Consider the following 20929-nt stretch of genomic DNA (forward strand, 5'->3'; position numbering starts at 1 on the left):
AAGACGGTTGTCATAAAATGGTGTCAAGTGACCTACAGCATTTAATGTTAGCTTGCAATGAAGACAATTCCTCATTGTTGGTGACTATATAATTATGAATTCACAATTAAGCTTGATTTCATAGGTACTGATCATTTACAGCCACTGAAGTGAGAAATTGCTTAGAGCTCCTGAAATTTCGGTCACTGCTACATAACTGAGTTACATAACTTCCCTTAAAGGTGCATGGTGTACATTGGCATCTCTTGGCAATCCCTGCCCATAGTTACAGAAGAGTCACTCCTTTCTGTCACCTAGTAACTTTTCAATAGTCAACATCAACTCAACAGTTTCTGAGCTAGAGTTTGATTTCTCAGTGTGTGTGGAATACAGTACCTTTTTAAACGCTTGTTTAGGCTACAAAGAACTAAACAAGGACAACACCTCGTGGAAGTGTTTCAGCAGAAGAAAAATTGTAGTAGTATGTTCTGAACATAAAATGGAAATGGCTGAAGGTAAGATTACACCTGCAGGCAAATCAGGCCAACTCCTGGGAAAAATCTGGCATATGAACTTGCTAGCAAGAGATGTGCTTCTAAAAAGTGATCCAGATAATGAGGGTATAGTGGAGTATGTACTTAGACTGATCTCTTTAACAAAAGAACTGAGCAGATCTCTCAGTCAGCAGCTGGAGGACGTTACAGAAAGTATTCAAGACACCTGCCACTTGCTGAGTGGTCTCCATGACAAATACAAGGAATTGACCGCAATTCCAGGCAAGTATGGAGGGACTTACCTGCAAACAGAATGGACTGGGTATATTGGATGCTAAGTTCTGCTGTGTGATGATGCCAGGGGACCTTACTTTTCATTTGTTAGTATTTCAGTACTTGGTCATTCACTAGACCAAATTAATTCATATTTCAACAGTTGTATCATGCTGGTTTTGAGTCTATTACATGAGATTCAGTATGAGATTCATAATTCTCACTATGTGAGAAAAAATATAAAAATAAAATTAACTAAACAGAATTGTTTCAAAGTTTTATGTATATTGTACTTTGGTGGGTTTATCTTGACTAGACACCAGATGGCCACCCAGCAACTTACTCCCCTCCCTAACAGGACAGGGGGAGGAAATAAGATGGAAGAGCTATATGTCAATATAAAGACAGGGAAATCACATACCACTTACTGTCATGGGCAAAATGGACTCAAGGAAAAAATTAATTTAATTTATTGCCAATCGAAGTGAATTTGGATCGTGAGTAACAAAGGCAAAAAATTAAAACACCACCTTTCCCCCACCCCTCCTTTTTTCCAAGCTTACCATCACTCCTTCATTCCCAACCCCTCTACCTTCTCCCGCTCGCGAGGAGTGCAGGGGGACGGGGAATGGGGGTAGCAGTCAGTCCATAACAGTTCCCCTCTGCCACTCCTTCCTCCTCACACTTTTCCATGCTCCACCGTGTGTCCTTCCCACAGCCCACAGTTCCTGTCAGGAAAAGCTGGGCTCTCCATGGCTGCAGTTCCTTCAGGGAATATCTACCTGCTCCAGCGTGGGGTCCTCCACCAGCTGCAGAGTGGATATCTACTCCAGCCTTGGTCTCCCACAGGCTGCTGAGCAATACCTGCTCCATGCCTGGAGCACCTCCCCTTCCTTCTTCTCCAGCCTCGGTGCTTGCAGGGCTGTTTCTCACATGTTTTTCTTCACTCCTCACTGTTCTCTGGTGTTCTTGCCCTTTCCTAAACATCTTTTCACAGAGGCAGCACCAGCTTCGCTGACGAGCTCCGATCAGCCCTGCAGTAGGTCTGTTGTGGAACCGGCTGGAACCGGCTGTGTCCGGCACGGGGCAGCCCCGGCCTCTCCTCACAGAGGCCGCCCCTGCAGCCCCCCGCTGCCACCACCTCGCCAAGTAAACCTGATGTGTATAGTCTACAGTCCTCTACACATAACAACAGAGTTTAAAAGATTACAATCAGAATAAGAAAGGCTTTGCCATCTTAGTGCATAAGTAAACACATGGGATTTAATTTCTTGCATTTATAATAACGATGTGGGTATAACGGTGTTATTTATTGCGAGGACCAAATCCAGGTTGTATTCCTGTAAAAATGCAGGATAATTTTGTGAAAAATGAAACAACTCTCTTTCCTCAGAAACAACATAGTACAACAAAGTAGAAAAGAAAATTAACATTTCTGCATTTCATAATGGTCTAACAGCATGATGCATAGACAGAGAAAGACTCCAGGCAGAAACCTTCAGCTATGCCTGCATTTATGAGTCTTTGTTCTACAGGTTTATAAAGTGTCTGCAATAATAAAAGAATGTCTTTGTAGAAAAAAGGACCTACTTCCAGGCTCCAAGATCAAGCTAACTTTGCCCTGTTGGCCTCATGGCCAATGTGATTTTTATTTTTTTTTTTCAGTTTTCTAAGAACTCACTATCATTCTCCTTCCAAAAAGCTACTTTTCCTCATCTGACACTTTCCTATAAAACAGTCAGCAAAAAGGTTTGAAGATAGTTGCATATAAACTGCCACTGTATTCTAAAGCCCTGTTATAAAACACCAAAAAAAGCACAGAAAGCAAAGTGTTAGAAAGGCAATGGTGGGGGGGGGGTAACACAAAAGAAGGCTTATTTTGAGGTTAACCTTGTAACAGGATGCAAAAAGTGTCTTTTCATGCAACACAGTTGGGTAGTGTAAGGTTACAAGGCCGTGTCTTTGCTTGGCTTTAAGCACTGCAGTATTAGAAAAGTCACATTCACAGCGTAGAAAAATGCCATTGTTTTGAATGACACTGTTATCTTCAAATTGATTTTAGGGAGGTTTAAATAGCAGTATGATGTGTTTGGGCTTTTTTGTTTAGAGAATACAAAACTCAGGGAGGAAACAGGTTAATTTTGGTGGTTTTGCTGAAGCTTGAACTTCACCTTATGGCTAGATTAGGAAGTGGTCTTTTACAACCTCCTATGCAAGTGAAGCTATGTTATTTCCAATTTGTTTGTTTTATTTCTCAGCCCTGTTAAATTATTTACAAGTTCTTCTTCACTATTGTAAAAGTGCCCCTGGAAAAACAGCAGTACTTTAGAAGAAACTTATATTTTTCTTTGAACGACCAGTGGAAAAAAATATATTAAAAATGTGTTTGCTTCTCCACCTCCCCACCCCCCCAAATAGTAAAAATCCAACAACAAGTCATTTGGGAACTGAGAAAATATTGCAAAGGAGTAATTTTTAGACTTGAGTTCAACAAGAAAATAACTTTTTCTGAACTACACTCTTTGTAGGTTTAAATTAATCAGATGCAAATAGAGATGAAAGTGAAAGGCCTGTTGAGATCATATGACATCACACATAGATGTGTGATGGTATTCTTACTCAATAGAATTATTTTCCAAGTTGAAAACCTTGAGATACTGATTTATCTCATATGATGTTATTGAAAAAAGTGAATGCAAGCCAGTGGTTTCCTGTGAGACTGGTATCAGCCCTTCCTATTGTCCTTCCCTTGTGTGTCTCTGTCCGTTATAAGTGGACAGCACACCATACTGTGTTTCATTCTGTACAATTTTCTTATTTGTATTGACTTTCACTGGATTTAACCTGAAAAAAAAAGCATTCCGGGATCTCATGCAGCAACCAGAAATAAGCAAGAAATTTTCCAAGAGGTTTGCAGTATGCCTAACTAATGAAGACACAGTTCCAGTTATAGAGATTGATAGCATAAGGTGAGGGGAAAGCTGAAAGGAATACATCTGACATCCTTGGAGAAAATATCTGGAAGGATTTCTAAGAAAAGGTGTAAGATAAGAAAAATGAGGGATCATAAAATAAATAGGTTAAAGACAAAATCTTACATGTGTGGCACATAGTGATTGTGTGCTTTTTATGCACCGTTCTTCATGAAGTGTTTTTAGTTATATGCAAAAGCAACCTCCACCATTCCTGTAACTGGATGCTACAAACTGCTGAACTTCAGTATTGCACATGTGCTGGTGGTTTTGTGTTATCTTCCATTCTCCATAGCAAAAATTCAAAGCTGCTAAGCATGTTTAATATTAAGCCAATATATAACAGCTTTGTTAGAGACCCATTCGTTAGAATCTTGCAGGATTCAATTTTAGAAAATATATATAATTAATGTTTAGTTTTAAAGTTCCTCCCAAACTGATTTGACTATTATTTACCAATTCCATGCTTTAGATTGATTATCATTAAGAATTTAGCTAGTGTCTGATCTTAGAAAGGTGTTCATTACAGTTGCCACAGTAGTACTTTGACAAATACACAGTTGTACTTGGACAAGTACACAAATGTACTCATGCATATTAATTTCTTCAGAAATTGCCTCAAACTGAATAGCAGTAAATGCAAAAAATATTAAATGGAAGGCAGGAAATACATTGTGCTTCATGTATTGAATGACACTATGGAATTAGATGGAACTCATTAGGTATGTGTATAACACTTTTCACATTTTTGCCTAGCTTTCATAGCAAAATTCAATTGGTTACCTATTTTTTACCTCAGAGTACAATGGAATTATAGAGTGTCTGCAGAAAGTAAAGGATTGTTTGATAAATACAGTCTCACACCTTCAAGAGGCAGAAAATAAACTTTGTGCTGCTAGCTGCAGACAAGATGATGATTCTCAGATCCAGACTGCTCAAAAAGCTTCTAGAGAAACAGATGTTTGTTGTTCTGAAGGAGAAACAACAGAGTTTGTGCAAGCATCTTCTAGTCCCAGTCAGCAATCCCAAAGAACTCCTTCCCTGAACAAGATGGAAAGTCAGAATGTTAATCAAATCCAGCCAAGTGAAACTAAAACTGTGGGAAAAGATGTTGTTGCATCATTAGCTGAAAACATATCTGCTCAAGAACAAGATGTTGGCAGAGAACCTCCAATGAGAAAGGAAGATGGTGAACACAGACTACTTAGAAACTCTGTTACAGAGAAAAAAGATTGCAATGGAATGGATAAACCCCATGGAGGTAGCTCTGTTACTGAAAAGTCTCCAGAACTGGCTTTTCAAGATGCTCTTACGAGCAGTGGGGAAGGCACTCTATCTGGGATATTGAAAGACATTTATGGCAGAACTGTCGCAAATGTTTTTGAACAGGAAAAAAAGGCAGTAGTCGAATCTTTGAAAGGGATAGAAGGTGAAGAACATGGACTGACAGAGCAAATGGAAGACAGTAAAATGGACACAAATCATGAGATTTGTAGGAATGACCTAATTACCTTCACATCTTCAGCACAAATATGTGATCTTACTGCTGTGAATCCAACTATGAATGATTCAAAAGAAGTACAAAAATCTAGGCACTGGATGAACAAAGAGTAAGCACATTTTCTTCTTTTTAGGAACAGATGTACATAAATATTGCTTATTAGCACATATATAAACCTCTGTGGGCCCAGAAATTCAATATGCATGTATTGAACAGCTGCTGGTTATGCACATAGTAGCGGTTTACCACTTAAGCATGCGCAATGAAGATCTTCCATTTGGTCTAAAGTAAACTGTAACTTTCTATTTGATTGCATAATTTTTTTTTATGCCAGAGAAGGACTGAGTCACAGCTAGTAAAGTCAATAATTCCCAAATTGTTGGAAATCAATAGGAAAGGACCCCAATTAGTCAGTTTTGTAATAATTTGTAAGCTGTTCTGAAACCAGCTAAACATAAACATTTTCATGATTTTCCCATCTATTCATAAACATATATTTTTATGATCTGCTTATGCAAATCATTATAGTAAAGTATTTAATTAAAAATACAAGACACCACCCTGCCCAAAATACAAAGAATAATATTTTATATTCTTTTTCTCCAGATTTCTAGTGGAAGAGAGTGGTAAGAATGAACGTGAAGTAGCTTGTTTTATTAAAGCCCCTGCAACTGCTCTGGAGAATCTGAGGTGTAAAATAGTCAATGACACTAGTTCCTTGGTGGTGGATGATTCTGAGGAGCTGGTCAGCAATGTAATCAGTATTGAATGCTCTGATTTTGAGAAAACAATCCCTTTCCCTATCAACATTGCAATCCCATTTACATCATGCTTCAGCGGAAATTATCGGGAGATTATGGTGAAGGTGACTGATGTGAACTTTCAATCAAACTACTTAGCTCCTATTTCTTTCAAGGGATACCACCAAGGAAACCATAAGGTTGGTAACCTCTCATCTAAGCACTGTAAAAACATCATTCCAGGTTCCCAGTTAAGCCTCTGTGGAGTTATACAAGTAAAGTTGTCATTTGGGGTTAAATTGAACTTTTCTTCCTACTTTTCCAAGAACTAATTCTATTTGAAACCTAGTATTTAACAAGGTCCTTTTTTTCACTCATAATGTTAAGGCAAGTACTTGATCCCACAATACTAATGACTGAGTAATGGTTTATGATTTTTGCAAATAAGTGTAATACGTTGCATTATTTGATAAAAGTAAAAGCTTAAAGGGAATTATTTTGCATTCAGGTCACAGAGAAGTAACACAACTCTGTGTATGAGTCCAGACTCCATCTCAAAGAAACACAGGATGGTTCTTTTTTATAACGCAGAATTGCATTGGGCTAGATTCATTGCCCAGTTTACAAGCCTATTTCATTTCACCCCAATCATACACTGGGATATTAATGACATCACACATGACTAGAGATAACCAGATAACTAGGCATCCAGGTGGCAATAATATTGAATTTATTTACATTTCACACTTTGGTCTATAAATAGTGTTGCCTTTCCAAAATGCTAATCCGCTGCAGAACAGTTTCCTTTCCCTCCGATGTACTCTAACCCCACATTCTCTTTATGCAGGAAACCTTTGCAGAAGTGAAAATTTATCAGCTGGGTGTTTTTTCTGTGTTGTCATGCTTAAAGAAAGAAACATTTACTGTTCCAAAGGTAGGACTCTCAAAAAAGCTGAGTGTGGATTCTAGAATCTCTTTCTGTTACCATCCAGAAACATTCAGTTCTCCAGCACCTATCCAGTTAAAGGTGAGCTTGAAATATGCAATACTTATTTCACAAGTCTGTTATCTGATCAGTTCTGAAGCAAGGATGCCAATAATGTTAAAGGGCAACCTGTTCTGTTATTAGAAGTCTATGAAAAGTGGTTGCAGTTCCACATCCTGTATATACAGCAAATGGTTTCCTGTAAACTTTGTTAAAACCAAATATTTCATATTGTCAGTAGTCAGCAATATCTCTAGTTAAAAAGAACCATGTATCTTTGTTTGATATACTTCAGAAACAACTACAGTTGTTTCCAATAATGACATAAGCATCAACTCCAAACTTCAACTTCTTGGACCAGTGTTTAAGTTAATGGAACAATTTTTCTCACCTGACCTTTGTCATTTGTACCAGGCAGTGCAACAGAAGGTTTTGTCACCTCTTAGTCTTAGGCTGAGAATAATCTCAAAATTTGCTTCGGTTATAATGTGTTTCCCCCTTCCCCCATAAAACCATTGATTCTGAGGTACAGAGAAGCTAAAATTAACAGTAAAAAAAATACAGATTTGAAAAATCTTAGAAAATTGTCAAAATCTGAGGGACCACAGGGGATTCAAAACTTGAACTGAAAGCAGGAACAAAACAATCAAAATATTTTAGTCAGTAAAGGTTCCGGTTTTTGATTACTTTCAAGCACCTGGTTATGCATTGTATAAAGTGCTGATATGTTGGTAGGGTTGTTTCTGGGTTATAGAGAGGAGCCTAAAGCTTCTGTGATAGTCTGATTCAATTCCAAAAGATAAATCAATTTGTAGAAAACACGCATGTAAGAGAAGATTTATTCATTTACAAATTAATTGTACAATTGCTTTCCATATTTAGATTCAGCCAATTGAACCATCATTGGTTTCGACATTGAAAGCAAGACACGATATGTACCACTCAGTGGTATCTACTAGTGCACTGGTTTACATCCAGCACCCTTCAGCCCAACCATTTAACAGCTCAGTCACTATTACTCTACCCTGTCCTCCAAACCCAGAAAAAAAAAGGCAAGGAGATGAGACAGAACATACAAGAGCCATTAGTGCTACAGTAAAGAGGGTTGCTATGGCATACCATCCTCGGTAAGAACAACTTCACTACAAATTCAGTATTTTCAAAACATCAACTTGAATTAATTTTAGCAATTGCTGATTAATAATTATTTTTATAAAAAATGTGTTAGCTTTTTAATACAGTCTGCTATACTTAAAAACATTGTTAGAAACACTAGAGCAAATCACCACAATTCTCATGCTATAGCTTCACCAGGAAAATTCATATAACATTTGATGTATAATCTTTAAATATGCTGACCACTGTATTTCTAGCAGGAGTCAGGGTGGAAAATGTGTGGGTTTTTTTCGGTAAGAAGTGTTCAGCCATTTTCACCAAAGCCAAACATTGATCCTGTGATCATTATTTTATCAGTTGGTGGTTTGGCTACCCTGGCCTTTGAATTTTCTGCTCTCTACTTCTACACATTCCAATGGCTACCTGAGTGAAAATTTATGACACAATGGTTTGGAGTAGATCATTTTTGTGGTAACTGCCACACTAGACAAAGGTCCAGATTTTTCCAAAGCACTCACTACAAAATTTCTAAAACTTAGACATTTTGGAACATCTTAAAAAAGCATTAAAACATGGGGCCTCCTAAAAAAATCTCTAAATTTTAGTTGTTAACTGGCAGTTCAATAAAATTTATCCATGATGCATATGAGGATATGGATAAAACTTTTTGGTGGAAAAAAAAGGCCAAAGCTAACCTCATCTATTTTGATAGCAAAATAAATGGTGTTTTTACGATCTCATGCAGGAAAAAAATCAATCTGAACTTACCATTTGATTGTTGTCCATCCAGTTCTGCTGTCATAGGCAACTGCAGGTTCAGAAAGGCTTACTGGGATTTCTTGGTAGGCACTAGCTTGGGACAAGAGTCAGCTTTGAAGTACTTCTACTTTAGGTCATTACAGAGTTAGCTTATTCCTACTGTGCTAAACATTATCTTTTTCAAAATTCATCTACATGCCAAGATTATGATTGTCTTGAAAATAAGCAAGGTACAGATGGAGAAGGCAGACAATGTCCTAGCTTTCCATTTCTGAAAAATTTGTTTTAAAGAGCTCTACACTCACATTGGTCTCTTAGACTAGACATCCATCTTTATCACAAACTTCAGATTTGGGAAGGGTGCCCATGTCAGTTTACAGGAGATTCAAATTTCATTTCCTCTACCAGAAGCATTTAATTGTGTGGCAGTACCCTTGTGGCATCTGTCTGTTCTTAATACCAGTCTAAATGGCACTTTAGATTCTCAGTCAAGGCACATTTATGAAAAGACCATGGCTTGATTGCTTATTTCTATACAAATTCCTTAAAAAATGATGCCAACTTTTTCCTGTATTTGCACATAGGCTGAGGCTGTATGCTTGGGAAATGCTTAGGCTGTCTTGTCTCAAATATTTTCTTTTTTGGATTGTACATAGGGTGTGCATTTGTGGTGGATGGGTTATTCACATCCACTTTTAAAAAAACTGATAAGTAAAGGTGTGTGTGAGAGGAGAGTTATGGGCTTCTGCAAAAAAACCCTCATGTTTCATTCATTAGAATAAATTAGCCAGAGCATGTTGCTTGATTCTGAGTGTGATATCAAAGTAATCACCTGATTTGAAGAGAAAGTACTTTTATTTTCTCTGTTGAAAGAGATAATGGATAGCAGACATGTCTTACTCTCTAAATTCCTTTGTGCTTAGCGAGTAGTATTTGCTCTGGAATAAAAGGTGGGTTGTTTGGTGTTTTTTTCAGATATCGACCTCTAGAGAATCTAAATCTTGATGAATGACTCAAAAAAAAATCCGTAATAATTACTGTGCAAAATATTAAATGATAGATTAAACTAGATTAATTTAGATAGAAACCTTTCTTTTTCCTTTTTTTCCTCTTTCTGGAGAATTGGGAAAAAAACCCCAAAACTCTCTTAACAATTATATCACTTACGTACTTCAGAGTATAGTTCCAGATGTAGATTTTCAGCAAGGTGGGAAAAACACGTGTAGTCAATCAGGGAAAACAGAAGGGAAAGCAGAGCTACAAATACAAACTTAATCTTTCTATAGGATCTATTTTTCATTATATTTTTTCTTATAATTCCTTGGCTTTCCAGGGCTGTGAGTGCTTCTGTGAGAAAAAATGGGGACAATCTCAGTGATACTTTGAAATTATTAGGTCACAGAAACAAAGAAGAGGGGTGGAAGGTGTTTGATGATGTTACTATCCAGAATGCACAGAATGGGCTTGTATCATTTGAACTAAATGAGCATTTAGAAAGGTAATGTATGAATAATTTAATAAAATCTTATTTACTAAAATATTTACTTCCAAGTATATAGATCAATGGAAATTAGTAGCATTCAGAAATCATCCACTATTAATTATTAACTTGCCAGCATCTCTGCCTTCCACTTTGCAGTACAAGATCATTTTGATTTGTTACTCATAATTACAGAAAATATAAATTTGTTTAAATATTTTTTCATCTATGAAAATGTTATTTAGCTCTCTAACTACTAAAAGATAATATTTTTTGGAATTTCTTATTAGGAATTACTCTCTCACTTTCACCTAAAATTTGTATGTATTTGAATTCATAGATACAGAGTCAATGTACTCTGCACTACAGAAAGAGGCAAATTTCCACCCTTTCATGTATTGGAAACAACAATGAAAAGGAGATAGCAAAAGGTCCATTGGAGACTGAGCCCTGTATTATTTTGCATAATAAATTGTTAGCAGTTGATGGCATGATTTAAGATAGAGCTATTTATCTTCTTGCCTCTTTTTTTAATACAGCTTTGTCGTCATTCGCCTTTCATTCCTCTTGGAAAACACGTATCTTCTCCTTTTTGCTCAGGCTTTAGAAGAAGCTCTTTGTAGCACAATGGCTAATGTGATACTGTATCGGAAAAGAGAAAACCCATATAACATAGTAGTTTTGCTGTCTGCATCCAAAGAATTGACCTGCAAACTTCAAAATCTCCATGAGGAGGGCTACTTTGGTCCCCCAGAACCTACACAGCAGTTCCCATTAAGAGAAGGAGAGCAGATTCATTTTAGATTTAGAGGCAATATTTTTGCTTCAGGTAAGGTAATTAATTCATGGTTCTGGATGAACATTATCAATCACCTCAGCTATTCAGAAATACTGTACGTGAACAGTAGCAGACTGTGGTTAGTCATAGCACATTTAGTTATTTCAGTGTTTTATTTCTTGTAAATGATAGGCGCATGGAACTATATGGGAAACTGCTCCAACTGGAAAAAAAAATGTGCTAGTTGAACAAGATCCTGAGCAACCTTCTCTAGGTGACCCTGCTTTGAGCAGGGGGGTTAGACAAGGTGATCTTCAGAGACCTCCTCCAACCTCTGCCATTCTGTAAAACCTGGTCCCTTGGAAACATTTATTTTAGCTTTTATTTTAAAAGGGCAGAATTCCATCAATGGCTTTTTACTATAAAGAGCATTTGATAGGAATTAAACAGACTCCAAACAAAAAGAAACAGTCTGCTATTTTACCTGTGTAAATTCACTTAAAGTGAGCAAGATTAAACACTGAAAGCCAGGGCAAAATGTTGCTTTTTGTGAGTAGCACTATGAATTGAGGTGATGAGAGAGAGTTACACTGTTTTCATCAGCAGCCTTGAAAATTCCATGCAGTGGCTGCCACCATTCGGAGATTCGCTTAAAGGGAACAGAGATAAGAACCCTCAGTAAAGTTTTCACCCTAAACTAAGTATAGGCTCTTCTGTCAGTTTTGGAAAGAACATATAAATATATATTTGGTCCTCTGGACATTTTGAACATAAACTCTCACACTGAAAGCTCCATTTAACCTAAAGAAAGGATTATTCTTCAAAAAGAGAAGTCTCTAGCCGCCAAGGAATGCCTGCTCATATATGCAAAGGATAGTGTATATAGATGCATCAATTAAAATGGAATTACAAATCCTAAAAATGCACCTACCTCTCTGCCTCCATTAATTTTGTTGTTACAGATAGACAGGTATCCATCCTGATTAACCAGAAAGCGTATACTTATAATTCCATTCACAATACTTTTATTTTTATTTCTGTCTGTGTTATGTACTTTATCCTCTTCCATGTTCCTTACTTTTCAACTTGTAGCACGGCCTTCATCACTTAATCCTTATGCCAACGATTCAGGGGCTAAGACAGCTGGCAGGAGTGTTTGAACCTCAGATGTTCAATATAAAGTAGTAATAATTATAAAGAACAACCCAATGGTATGTGATTAGCTCTATTTGACTCACCCTAATGAATTATTTTATATGCCGCACATCTAAATACAGTGTAAAAAAAAATTTTTTTTTTTTTTTTTTTTTTTTATGGACTGCAGAGAATGGGAAAGATTTTGGAAAAGCCTACAGGCTGATTTTTCATTCACAAAGAAAACCCAGGCTGGAGCTCCAAATTAAAGAAGTGGATGAGTTTGGTAACCACAGTTCACCTCATTACAAAGGAACAGCAGTGTTTTATAAAATTACCAGAGAGTTGATAACCAAAAACTGGGAACAACCCTTGCCATACGGTGAATATGAACACCAGTCTCCACTGTGTAAATTAGCACTAACGTTACCAAAGGTGGGTTTCTCACTTGATAATGCTAGAGATCTTTCCCTTTTTCCCTTATCACATATTTATTAGGCAAAAGGATCTTGGTATGACTTTACTTTACAGATACACACAGAAACCACTGATGGAGCAGTTCTGATCCATCAGCGATGTATAAACACCCTCAGAATTTCTCTTAGCAGGTGGGAGGGAACCTCATCCAAACACAAGCATAGAAAAAAATGTTTAGCAGGAGTTTTTCACCCATTTGCTCTCCCCAAATGGTATGTCCCTGAGAAATTATTACTGAAGTTTCAGTTATATACTTGGATCATTGTCTTGGGAGTGCAGAATTGCAAATTGTAGGGGCATTAAATGGTTCATGTAACCTATCTTTCTCCTATCACCTGATTCTCCTATTATGCCTGATAAGCCTCTGCAATACAGCCATGTGGGCAACTATCATCATCTCTGGCGAAAGTTATTGCTACATAAATTAATCTTTAATATTCCTGCAATGAAATCTCATTGTAATCTTTTCAAAAAGCCTAGGTATCAGTACCCTAAATTGTACAAAAAGCTGCCACTAGACTACTGCTATCAAATTTGCATACATTTTCATATCAAAATATGTCCAGTAACAGTTGGTCTAAATCTCTGGTAACAAGGAGTAGCATCTCTCTCTTTTTGAATTTAATTGACTTCACTCTTCCTTAAGCTATCACCTGCAAATATATCTTTTATTTCATAAGCATATTTCTTGATTTCTCTCTCATCTTCATTCTGCCAAGTAAAAATTAAGAACAGTTAACTGCAGGAGATTTTAAGAGATCTCTTTTAGTGACAAACTCCATATAAAATCTAAGTTTTCTTTTGAGAATCAGATGCTTTCAAGCATTTTGCTGTTCCACAGGGCTAGCATTCCATGTGCAGTATTCACAGAGAGGGAAACACACACTCTTGAGGTCCAGTGGGATGATTAAAAAAAATTATAAAAAAAAAAAATAATCTGTGGCACACCCTAGGCATCAGTTAGTTTTCTTCCATCCACCTGCCTAGCTTCCATCCCATTGTTCCACTTTATTTAATCTTATTGGGTAATAAGAACAAGATTTAAAGGATTGAACTGCATTTGTATTAAACCACAAAGGTAATTATCAAGTGGCTTAGATTTGGGTTGGCATATATGGTCTTCTGCTATACATATTAGTCCTTAAGTGTTCTATTCAGACTTTTCAAAACAAGTATTTCTGACTACCTCTTTTCTCCTACTAAATTTAAGTTTCCTCTTTCCCAGAGTGGCTGAGATCTTGAAGTCTGGTCAGTCTGTGTAAGTGTCTAAGAATATATATGTGGGTACACAGTAGCACCCAAGCAGCCTAATCATTGAGATGTAAATAAACAGAGGAACTGTATAACGTGATCAATGCTGGTAAATTAGAAATTAGAAAGGAAGTCAAACCTCAGGAATTGTGATAGCCTTTGGGAATATTTTCTCTATGTCCATATTTTGAGTAATGGCTCTACTTTCAACTGAATCAGTTCAAGCACAGAGGACCCAAGTTTGATGCATGAAAAGTGTGCTTAGAGAAGGCAAAGTTATCACTTCAGAAAATCAGTGTTGCAGCACCTTGCAAATAATTTTTCTTTTGTTTCTGGTAAATATATTTTAAGAGGTGCATTTCAAAGGAGTCAGAATCTTCATTAAATGCAAATATTAAGCCAAAAAAAGTGATCAAAATGCTTGAAAACTTTATATTGATAACTTTTCCATTACACGATTTGTATTTTCTGTCTTAGACAGAATGAAATACCAATCTATAGAATGAAAAACAGCATCAAAATAACATCTTCCCTTATGTTGTAAGTCATATTAGTACATAAAATGTTACACTTTGCTATAGTTGGTGAGCCCTCCCACTTTTTGATCTATCCTCCATCCATTCAGTGTAATAATTTAAAACTGATAATGCCTTAACTCACGTTTTTTAATAGAGAAGAAATATTCCTTAATAATTTAGCTAGTTCAGTTATCTTTTTGAAGAAATATAAAACATCAATGAAGCTGATCATTTGACTTTAGTGAATAATTAGTAAATTAAATACAACATACCTTGCTGTTGATATAAAAATACACAAGGCAAATGGGAATTTCACCCACACCGCTATCTAGTGGTACATAACATCGGTTAACACGAAGTTATAATGTTGTTCACTCTTTTGCTCTTCATACCTTCTTCCAGTCAAGTAAATCTTGAATTCCATGCTAAACAAACCCACAGAAATTTTAAGAACAAAAAATATTCTCTTTTGGCTTGTTTGCTGGCTGAAAGATAGGAATAAAAGGAGTTGGAAAAAGCAGCTCATTTTCTCAAGGCAAGATGATTACTAATAATGTCCTGCATAGGTCCATGCTAACATATTCATCAGAAACTTTTGAATAATTAAGTGAAAAGTCTGATGACAGTACAAAATATTCAGAGCACTAAAGTTGTCTGTGAAGAATCACAGAATATGATGATACTGAGTGACTAGAAAACAAACTAGATAAATTAGATGTCAATAAGTGTTTTGCTGGGGTGGAAGAACATATCTAATTTTATGCTGACAGGCTCTAAATTACCTATCACCACTCAAAAAAAAATAAAAAAAAAAAATAAAAAAAATTGGTCATTTTGCTCTCTGAAAACTTCCAGAGCATTCAGCAGCAAATAAAAAGGTAAGCAGAATGTTCCCAGTTATTAGAGAGCAAAACTTTAAACAAGATTATACCATATATCTATGAGGCATCCACATCATGACTGCAGTCTGCAGTTCTGGTCACAGAAGTTAGAGGATTTGGAAGAAGAGGAAAGAAAGAGGGTGATCAGAAACATAGAGTGGTTCTAGGTAGAGACGTGGATGACAATACTTCAGGCAGTTTCAACAGAAGTTGAAATATTGTATACACTTACGAATATTATGGAGGAAGTGAAAAAGGAATGATTATATCCCCTTTCACAGGATATAAGAACAATGCTATTGGTAAGTGGCAGGTGTAATAAGTAATACAAAAGAACATACTTTATACATACGAAAGTAATCAAAAGGTGAACTCATTTTCACAGGATATTTGCTGCAGTTAAAAATGTGTTTGAGCTAGAAAAGGAATTGACTGGAAGAGACAGAACCATATATTAAACATAATGATCCAGATGCAATTAAATGCCAGAGCAATGAAAAGGAAATTCTAATTACTTACCATATCTTATTATGGGTTCTAAAATTATTAACAGTGATGAAAACACTGACAGGAAAAATTAACATAAGAACTTATATCCTGGTTTTACTGTCCATGATCTGAGCAACGTATTTGAATCAGATATATCTTCACATTTAGGTGGGCTTTCTAATAAATAAAAGAAATAGAATGAAATAGTTAAAATCAGATGAGAAAGCACAGTTAGAGAGAAATTTAATGCACTAATACAAACAACTACACCAGCCATCTGTCAAATGCAACTGCTATTTACCACTTCATTAAAGTACAAGTCTTGTGTTAATGTCCATATAATATGAACCGAGATTGGCACTGTCCATAATTAGTCATATGCTGATGCTATTAATATATATTGCCAAAGCACCTAGAACTGTCTGACTGCATTTGTGTGCGTAGACATACACTCAACTTACAAATTTTTCTAGTTTCTATCACATGTATACTACTACAATACAGCAATTAAGCTGCCACAAATCTCACAAGCGTATCAAAACATAATGCTCAGTGTTCATATCTGACCTATTGATAATGCTGGGTTGTTCATCGCATTGCTCACGCTAACACACCTGCTTACAGAATTCCAGTTGTCACAGTAAGGCTCTCATGTCTTGGTTGTGAACTAGTTGATTCTAAGTTGCAGCATTGTTGATGGACTTCTCACTTGCTCCCAGTATGCTGGGGGAGCCTTTCATGGTTTGGGAATAAAATCCCCCAAATAGCAGTAAATGCAGGGCAAGAACAGCAAAAACTATTTACATTTCTGCTGCTTTGTTAATATCTTAAGTTTACTTTAACCATGTTAAGGGATTAGTTTTAATACACATGAGATCACAAACACTCAGTGTTGCCAGTAACAATAGAAATTTTCTCACCAAAATGAAATGAAGTTTGGGGGCTTTCTCCCGCCCCCCCCCCCCCCCCCCCCCAGTGATAAAGTTGGAACCACCCACAATACCTTGTTTTGGTTGTGACAAAGGCAGATGGAATCTTTTTAAGGCAACAATTCTGACTACATTTTCACTTATTTCTGTAGAATTCCTTTGTAAATTTCTCTTGAATTGTGGAGAGAAGACAGTAACTATATAGATTATAAGCCATTTTTATATGTATGTGCCCACACTATCCACTCTCTTACAAATATATCTCTGACAGTGGTCAAAGCAGTGGTTGTTTACTTTGTATGCAACCACTCACATCAGTTTTTAGTTTAAACATGCTACGCTTGTACAGATGTAAGCTGGTCTTCACTAACGATTCCTATTTATGGAGCTTTCATTTCCTCAGCATTAGAAAACACTGGTTGGTCTAACCTGTTATTTTCAACACAAGTTAAATACAGTGGGTTATGTCCTGATGTCAATTATGTGTGTGCATATCAGTAATATTTCTACTGATTTCAGAGCAGTTGTATTTACGTGAAACTGGGCTAAAGAGTTTAAAAGGTTAATTTCTCCTTTTCTGTCTATCCTGTTTGATATGCTACTAGAGTCTGGTCATGTCTGAGAGGTCCATTTGACAGAGCACTTCAGTCTTACTGGCTGAAATCAGAATGCTTTGCAAAAAGAGATTGTTGTAATACATACAAGCATTATCAAATTACTGTTCTGCTGAAGTTTTATGTCTAATGACTGTCTAACAGCAAAATAGCATGTGATCCTCTGCTTCAGAAAGGCAGTTGCTTAGCTAATTGAAGGGCCTTCCAGACTAGAAAACTGCTTTGACTGCTAAGAGTATTTTACTTACGCTGTCAACCAGAACAGTGGGACCACATGCCAGTGCAGCTGAACCGTGGGTGAATTTAGCGCTTCACCACAGATATTTAATCTTTAAAGGCAGATTTAATGTTTTAGATCTAATGCATTGTATATTATTACACTATTTCTAGACAGTACTCATTTTCAATTCTTATCATTTTTACTACTATTTTAACATTAAGTAGCATAAAGTGGTTCAGATTAAAGTCAATGCATGGGTAATTGAGTTCATCTACAATAACTTTGAAAATCTCATACAGACCTTTGAGGTGCTAAATTCTCATTAATGAATGAAAATAAGTTTAAATAGAAATGCATAATTAAACGAAGCCAAAGCTGAGTCTTGGAAGAAAAACAATGCCCCCTTCTGGAAGAGCTTCATATTCCCTTTAATCTGGGGGCTTTTTTTAGCTGTTACGCTACCTTCACACTAGGGCACTTCCAGTGACAGAATTGCTGTAGACGCATGCAGGACGAGCAGATTCAGGTCTCAAGATGAGCACAGCACAGGATGGTTTTGCACTGCCAAGCAGTGCGTACTGTGTGCATCCTGTGCACACTGAAACCCTCTAACAAGATGACTGAGTACAGGCCTGATGAAAATCTGTTTAATTCACAGGTGAATAGGTAACAGTTATGATTATATTGACCTTTTGGATGGGTAGCTCAGTACATATGAAACACTCCAAATATTGAACAATATATAAGGCCTGTATTATAAAAGTATTTGAGATAAGCTCGGCAAGGCTCTGGCTCAATATGCCCAGCAGGAGAAGGAGCATAATTTATCCAGTCAGAGTTTCATGCTCTTAATTCACAAATGGAAAACAGAAGCTCAATGAATAAACCTGGACCAAGTCTCACAGGGAAAGCTGTGCCTAAAGAGTCAGATAATACAACTGAATGTGTGTGACAAAAGCAATATGGGCACTAAAAGAGGAAAATTACAGCTTTTAACAAAAAAAGAGCTGAACTTCACTTGATACAAATTAATCTCTTCTTGTGCTCAGTGCTTATGTAAGTAATTTTTTATTCTATATGGAGTAGAAACCACAGTAAAGCCTACAAGACTTTACTCTTTCTCAGTCATAGGGAAAAAGGACAAAGTATTTTTTTCTTTCTCTGCAGTGTTCAGAGGAAGAAAGAGGGAGAACTCTGTACTTTCTAATGGAACTTGTCTTTTGAATTCTGATGATTTTTAGTGATTTATAATTAAAAGTTGAACTATGTAAAATGAATAGTACATACATACATGCAATAGTACAAACACAGTATGATTTCTAGATCTAACAACAGCTACTGCATACCTAGACACTTATTTTCCTTGAAAGAGTATGGTATGTACACAGTTGTAATAACACAGACACAGCAAGGCAAAGTTAATGCAGTATTCAAAATTAAAATCCATTTCATGTATGAAGGTTCCATACTGATTTTCTATACACCCAGTTTATATACACTAGTAATGACATAATGCTACTGATGAAACATTTGCGAAATTGCATAAGTTATAACCTTCTTAATAAGATGCAATAAACAACCATTTGGTGTAAAAAGACTTAGTTTCATTACTTCAATACCTGTATACTGATTTATACCTGCTGATGGCATTAACTGGTTTTCAATAATGACACAAATCCTCTATGCAGGTAGAACCAATCTTAAATGCTGATTTACTGCAATCCACTCCCATATCCTGTACCTCATCCCTTACTTATTCAGTCATTTCTCTTTCCTCAACACATTTTCTTTGATAGCATGAAAAGTTGATCAACCGTCCACGAAGCACAAAAAGAATTTCCTCTGATTCATTGGGTAAGAACACATACATAATATATTAATATCAATATAAATAATAGTTATATTTGCTATTTAGTTTTTTTAAATGCCAAGATTTGTTTCAGCTGTAACTGACATTTTAAAATGCCATCTTTAGGAACCAGAGTAGTTAATGTGTTAAAAGATTGTTAAAAGATATTCATAGACCAAAAAAAAAAAGTGATCTGTTTACCAGGAAATGCAAAAGCTCTGGTAAGATAATATTGTGGTGGGGTGCATGAACATCATATAATTTTCTTTATAAGGAGATTCAGTTTGTACTGGAAAGCTGCAGTATAACTGATGTATCAGTTATAAGAAATGCCCAAACCCTTTTATTTTATTGCTAGCTTTCCCCGTGCAGTTCCAAAAATTATAGAACTTTGCTGAATCTGCTCTTGATTGAATTCACTTCATGTTGTGGTGCAGTTACCAAAAATTGCCTTAGAAATAAGAAGTGATGATTTTTCTGTTAAAGTGAAAAACAAACCATATTTAGTTGGGGAGTTCACCCACTGAGCCTCCAACTTTAGAAAGCTTTTCAAAGGAAAGAAAGATTTACATAGCAGAAGAATAATGCTCTTAATTTACTAATTTTTGCCCTTCAGAGGCCCTGTGGGACAACTTGCTATATTGGCTTGCAGAAGAGCTTGCAGAAGATAATACATCATTGTTTGCTTTATGCTTACCTGTTCGGCGGAGTGTACTTCAGCTTGTTAAACTGAAGTGCCCTGATAATTTAACACACCAGATCTATGAGCTGCTTTGCTGCTGGAAAAAGACCCTTCCAAGGTCAGCTGATAAACAGCAGCTCCTGTCTCGCTATTTGCGGAAGAGTGGCAGAAGTGATCTTTCAGAAGAACTTCATTTTAAGTGGCAAAATAAAGTGTTCACTTGACAGAATCACTGGCAACTAACAGCCCAATTTCTCTTTCTTGTTGAAAGGTGTGAATATTTCCATGTTATCTTTGGAGGAACAAGTGACAGGGATACCAGTCAGGGATCAGAGTGCTCATTTATTTGTTACTTTGCAACCTCTTTTCTGAAGCAAAGTATAATAGCAATGCCCTCGCTTGCTGAAAGTGAACATTTCTTCTGTGGAAAAGTGAGATATTGAAAGTATAGGTATGAAGAATTACAGACTGGTCTGCATAGGTTTCTAAGGACTTAAATTGTTTGTACATACCGCACTCACTTGACATAGAATCATATTTCTCCATACTTTAAGCACTAGGAATTACTCACTATAATTTATCAAAATCTTATGAATCATTCCATGATACATGGATTACTCTACATCCAGTAATAATAGCTACCAGATTCTTCAGACAGAAGCATAATACATCATTATTAAGCACAGACAGAGGAAATTTCTTCTCATTTTCACGTTTGTTAGTAATTAACCCTGACTTTTATATTCTCAGTGAATGTTTTTTATCCTTGTGAATGTCATAGCAGATTTCAGTGTTACCACATGTGAAT

At 36.3% G+C, this 20929-nt stretch overlaps 1 protein-coding gene across 1 annotated transcript; it reads left to right on the plus strand.

Moving 5' to 3' along the window:
• Nucleotides 1-484: 484 nt before the first annotated feature.
• On the plus strand, nucleotides 485-20345 carry DTHD1 (death domain containing 1). The gene is made up of 10 exons (XM_075041157.1): nucleotides 485-755; nucleotides 4518-5328; nucleotides 5826-6159; nucleotides 6807-6986; nucleotides 7827-8071; nucleotides 10153-10317; nucleotides 10839-11128; nucleotides 12402-12646; nucleotides 19387-19444; nucleotides 20056-20345. The coding sequence occupies exons 1-10, from the start codon at nucleotides 485-487 to the stop codon at nucleotides 20343-20345; spliced, it is 2889 nt and encodes a 962-aa protein (XP_074897258.1).
• The last annotated feature ends 584 nt before the right edge of the window (nucleotides 20346-20929 follow it).

Source organism: Buteo buteo, chromosome 1 (assembly GCF_964188355.1).
Source record: "Buteo buteo chromosome 1, bButBut1.hap1.1, whole genome shotgun sequence".
NCBI classification, from domain to species: domain Eukaryota; kingdom Metazoa; phylum Chordata; class Aves; order Accipitriformes; family Accipitridae; genus Buteo; species Buteo buteo.